Genomic DNA, 320 nt, shown 5'->3' on the forward strand with positions numbered 1-320 from the left:
CACCTGGGACCCCCCCCGGACGCCTGGGCCCCCCCCCGGACACCTGGGTCCTCAGCTACCTGCTTGAAGTAGGCGGTGGTGAAGTTCCCCCCCTCGATGGCCATATCTCCCAGCATCCTCTTCTGGTTGGCCTTCTTGAGGATATTCTCCTCCACCGTCCTCTCGCTGATGAGCCTGAGGAGGAGACAAAGCGGTGGGGTGAGGTGACCGTGGAGGACCCGGGCGTCCAGGCGAGGTCCCAGGAGGCCGGGAGCTGGACGTACCGGTAGATGTGGACGTCACGGGTCTGGCCGATGCGGGGGCACCGGCCCTGGGCGTGG

The 320-nt window shown here is 67.2% G+C and overlaps 1 protein-coding gene across 1 annotated transcript in view; it reads right to left on the reverse strand.

The window, feature by feature from the left end:
- The window catches only part of LOC103902524 (helicase SRCAP-like), a 5,937-nt gene extending 5,623 nt beyond the window's left edge, over positions 1-314 (reverse strand). Inside the window, exons 1-2 of the mRNA XM_009283584.1 lie at positions 264-314; positions 60-174 (exon numbers count right to left, since the gene is read on the reverse strand). Coding sequence (XP_009281859.1) covers positions 60-116 — 57 coding nt within the window. The 5' untranslated portion in view covers positions 117-174; positions 264-314. The remainder of the gene's footprint in view (positions 1-59; positions 175-263) is intronic.
- Between the last annotated feature and the right edge of the window lie 6 nt (positions 315-320).

The sequence above is a fragment of the Aptenodytes forsteri genome, unplaced genomic scaffold, assembly GCF_000699145.1.
Source record: "Aptenodytes forsteri isolate BGI_AS27 unplaced genomic scaffold, ASM69914v1 Scaffold1670, whole genome shotgun sequence".
In the NCBI taxonomy this organism is placed as follows: domain Eukaryota; kingdom Metazoa; phylum Chordata; class Aves; order Sphenisciformes; family Spheniscidae; genus Aptenodytes; species Aptenodytes forsteri.